The sequence below is a fragment of the Haliotis rubra genome, unplaced genomic scaffold, assembly GCF_003918875.1.
Source record: "Haliotis rubra isolate DU_JTF1 unplaced genomic scaffold, ASM391887v1 Scf90, whole genome shotgun sequence".
NCBI classification, from domain to species: Eukaryota; Metazoa; Mollusca; class Gastropoda; order Lepetellida; family Haliotidae; genus Haliotis; species Haliotis rubra.
The window spans coordinates 102,893-106,907 of NW_025767635.1; the positions used below are offsets into that span (position 1 = coordinate 102,893).

The 4,015-nt window shown below is 44.0% G+C and overlaps 1 protein-coding gene across 1 annotated transcript; it reads left to right on the top strand.

Annotated features, from left to right (window-relative positions):
• Positions 1 to 2,076: 2,076 nt before the first annotated feature.
• Positions 2,077 to 3,738, top strand: LOC124263941 (protein Ycf2-like). Its single transcript, XM_046698668.1, has 3 exons — positions 2,077 to 2,524; positions 2,603 to 3,031; positions 3,395 to 3,738. Exons 1-3 carry the CDS (start codon positions 2,077 to 2,079, stop codon positions 3,736 to 3,738), a joined length of 1,221 nt encoding a protein of 406 aa, XP_046554624.1.
• The last annotated feature ends 277 nt before the right edge of the window (positions 3,739 to 4,015 follow it).

Consider the following 4,015-nt stretch of genomic DNA (forward strand, 5'->3'; position numbering starts at 1 on the left):
GTATGGCACATCAATCATCACCACCCATACATACCCATTCAGTGACATTTGATATGGCACATCAATTATCACCACCCATACATGCCCATTCAATGGCATTTGATATGGCACATCAATCATCACCACCCATACATGCCCATTCAATGACATTTGATATGGCACATCAATCATCACCACCCATACATACCCATTCAGTGACATTTGATATGGCACATCAATCATCACCACCCATACCTTCCCATTCAATGACATATGATATGGCACATCAATCATCACCACCCATACATACCCATTCAATGACATTTGATATGGCACATCAATCATCACCACCCATACATACCCATTCAATGACATTTGATATGGCACATCAATCATCACCACCCATACCTACGCAACAGTTGGTCTGAAACCCCAGCGACATTGGGAGTAGCTACACTACACTCCTCTAAGACTTACACTGGCAAGATAGGTCTCTTTGAACTACCATAGTATGTCAGTGTTTATTACACTGCATCCAAATACATTTACCTCAAGTACAAGACATCAAAATGTCTGACCCCACTCATGACAAGAGAGATAGCAGAGTACTCCTTGAAAGGTGATTTTGTTTAAGTATGTGTCAAGCAGTTACTGAAGTATACACAAAGACTGCTGTAGACTGTTGCTGTAACACATGAATCAAACTGCTACTACAGGAGTGCATTTCTTCAGTCTTCATTCCAGTATGGTTGATAGCACTGAGTTCAATGTTAAAAGATGCTAATGTCCAGAAAGAATGCTATTGTGTGTGTTGGTGCCTGGAACTATGGTATAAGGACATGGTACAGACGTGGTGTACTGCCATGGTACAAATAGGACACTGACATGGTACAGATGTGGTGCACTGACATGGTACAAATAAGGTACTGCCATGGTACAAATAGGACACTGACATGGTACAGATGTGGTGCACTGACATGGTACAAATAAGGTACTGCCATGGTACAAATAGGACACTGACATGGTACAGATGTGGTGCACTGACATGGTACAAATAAGGTACTGCCATGGTACAAATAGGACACTGACATGGTACAAATAGGACACTGACATGGTACAAATAAGGTACTGCCATGGTACAACTAGGGTACTGACATGGTACAAATAGGGTACTGCCATGTGGAACACACGTGTGATACTGACGTGGTGCACAAACATAGTTGAGATGCATTGTATACACACTTATACATGAGATGCATTGTACACACACTAATACATGAGATGCATTGTACACACACTAATACATGAGATGCATTGTACACACACTAATACATGAGATGCATTGTACACACACATTGTACACACACTAATACATGAGATGCATTGTACACACACTAATACATGAGATGCATTGTACACACACTAATACATGAGATGCATTGTACACACACTAATACATGAGATTCATTGGTACACACACTAATACATGAGATGCATTGTACACACACTAATACATGAGATGCATTGTACACACACTAATACATGAGATGCATTGTATACACACACTAATACATGAGATGCATTGTACACACACTAATACATGAGATGCATTGTACACACACTAATACATGAGATGCATTGTATACACACACTAATACATGAGATTCATTGAACACACACTAATACATGAGATGCATTGTACACACACTAATACTTGAGATGCATTGTACACACACTAATACATGAGATGCATTGTATACACACACTAATACATGAGATGCATTGTACACACACTAATACATGAGATGCATTGTACACACACTAATACATGAGATGCATTGTACACACTAATACATGAGATGCATTGTACACACACTAATACAGGGACAAATCGTAATACATGGCATGAAAGTTAGCCAGTTGTCCATATCAAATTGTCACTATTATTTCAGACATTGGCATGAAGAAGAAGAAAAGTTGCTTTACAAACTATCAGGTAAATGTCAAGGCAAATGGACTTAAGTAAATATATAGAGACAGTCACATGATGCATGGTATAGACATTTGAACATGTGAAACAGGGATACAGAGGATAGGATGACAGAGAGGAACACGGCAGCTTCACAGAGGATACATAAGGCAGCTTCACAGAGGATACATACGGCAGCTTCACAGAGGATACATAGGGCAGCTTCACAGAGGATACAGAAGGCAGCTTCACAGAGGATACAGAGGGCAGCTTCACAGAGGATAGAGAGGGCAGCTTCACAGAGGATACAGAGGGCAGCTTCACAGAGGATAGAGAGGACAGCTTCACAGGATAGAGAGGGCAGCTTCACAGAGGATAGAGAGGGCAGCTTCACAGAGGATACATACGACAGCTTCACAGAGGATAGAGAGGGCAGCTTCACAGAGGATACATACGACAGCTTCACAGAGGATAGAGAGGGCAGCTTCACAGAGGATACATACGACAGCTTCACAGAGGATAGAGAGGGCAGCTTCACAGAGGATACAGAGGGCAGCTTCACAGAGGATAGAGAAGGCAGCTTCACAGAGGATACAGAGGACAACTTCACAGAGGATACAGAGGACAACTTCACAGAGGATACATAACGTGCAGCTTCACAGAGGATACAGAGTGCAGCTTCACAGAGGATAGAGAGGGCAGCTTCACAGAGGATACAGAGTGCAACTTCAAAGAGGATACAGAGGACAACTTCACAAGAGGATACAGAGGACAGCTTCACAGAGGATAGAGAAGGCAGCTTCACAGAGGATAGAGAGGACAACTTCACAGAGGATACAGAGGACAACTTCACAGAGGATACAGAGTGCAGCTTCACAGAGGATACAGAGAGCAACTTCACAGAGGATACAGAGGGCAACTTCACAGAGGATACAGAGGGCAGCTTCACAGAGGATACAGAGGGCAGCTTCACAGAGGATAGAGAGGGCAGCTTCACAGAGGATACAGACGGCAGCTTCACAGAGGATAGAGAGGACAGCTTCACAGAGGATACATACGGCAGCTTCACAGAGGATAGAGAGGGCAGCTTCACAGGATAGAGAGGGCAGCTTCACAGAGGATACATACGGCAGCTTCACAGAGGATAGAGAGGGCAGCTTCACAGAGGATACAGAGGACAACTTCACAGAGGATACAGAGGGCTGCTTAACAGGGGATACAAGGGGCAGCTTCACAGAGGATACATACGGCAGCTTCACAGAGGATAGAGAGGACAGCTTCACAGAGGATAGAGAGGGCAGCTTCATAGGATAGATAGGGCAGCTTCACAGGATAGATAGGGCAGCTTCATAGGATAGAGAGGGCAGCTTCACAGAGGATACAGACTGCAGCTTCACAGAGGATACAGAAGGCACATCACAGTGGATACAGACTACAGCTTTACAGAGGATACAGACTGCGGCTTCACAGAGGATTCAGACTGCAGCTTCACAGAGGATGCAGAGAGCAACTTCACAGAGGATACAGAGGGCAGCTTCACAGAGGATACAGAGGGCAGCTTCACAGGGGATACAGAAGGCAGCTTCACAGAGGATACAGAGGGCAGCTTAACAGGGGATACAAGGGGCAGCTTCACCCAGGATACTGACTTCGGCTTCACAGAGGATAGAGACTGTGGCTTCAGAGAGGATACAGACTGCAGCTTCACAAAGGATACAGACTGCGGCTTCACAGATGATACAGAGGGCAGCTTCCAGAGGATTGAGACTGCAGCTTCACAGAGAATATAGATGACAGTGGCTACAAATGGCAGCTTCACAGAGTCTGGTTGATGGCAAATGCTGTCAGTCACGGTACTATTTAGAGACTGCTGTCATATATGTTGCATTGTACAACAAACGGACAGTGACATTCATGTTCTTGTCTCATTGTGATGTGCCAGGTTACTATGAGTAACAAAGTTGTCATTCATCTTCTTGTCTCATTGTGATGTGCCTGGTTACTATCGGTAACAAAGTTGTCATTCATCTTCTTGTCTCATTGTGATGTGCCTGGTTACTATTGGTA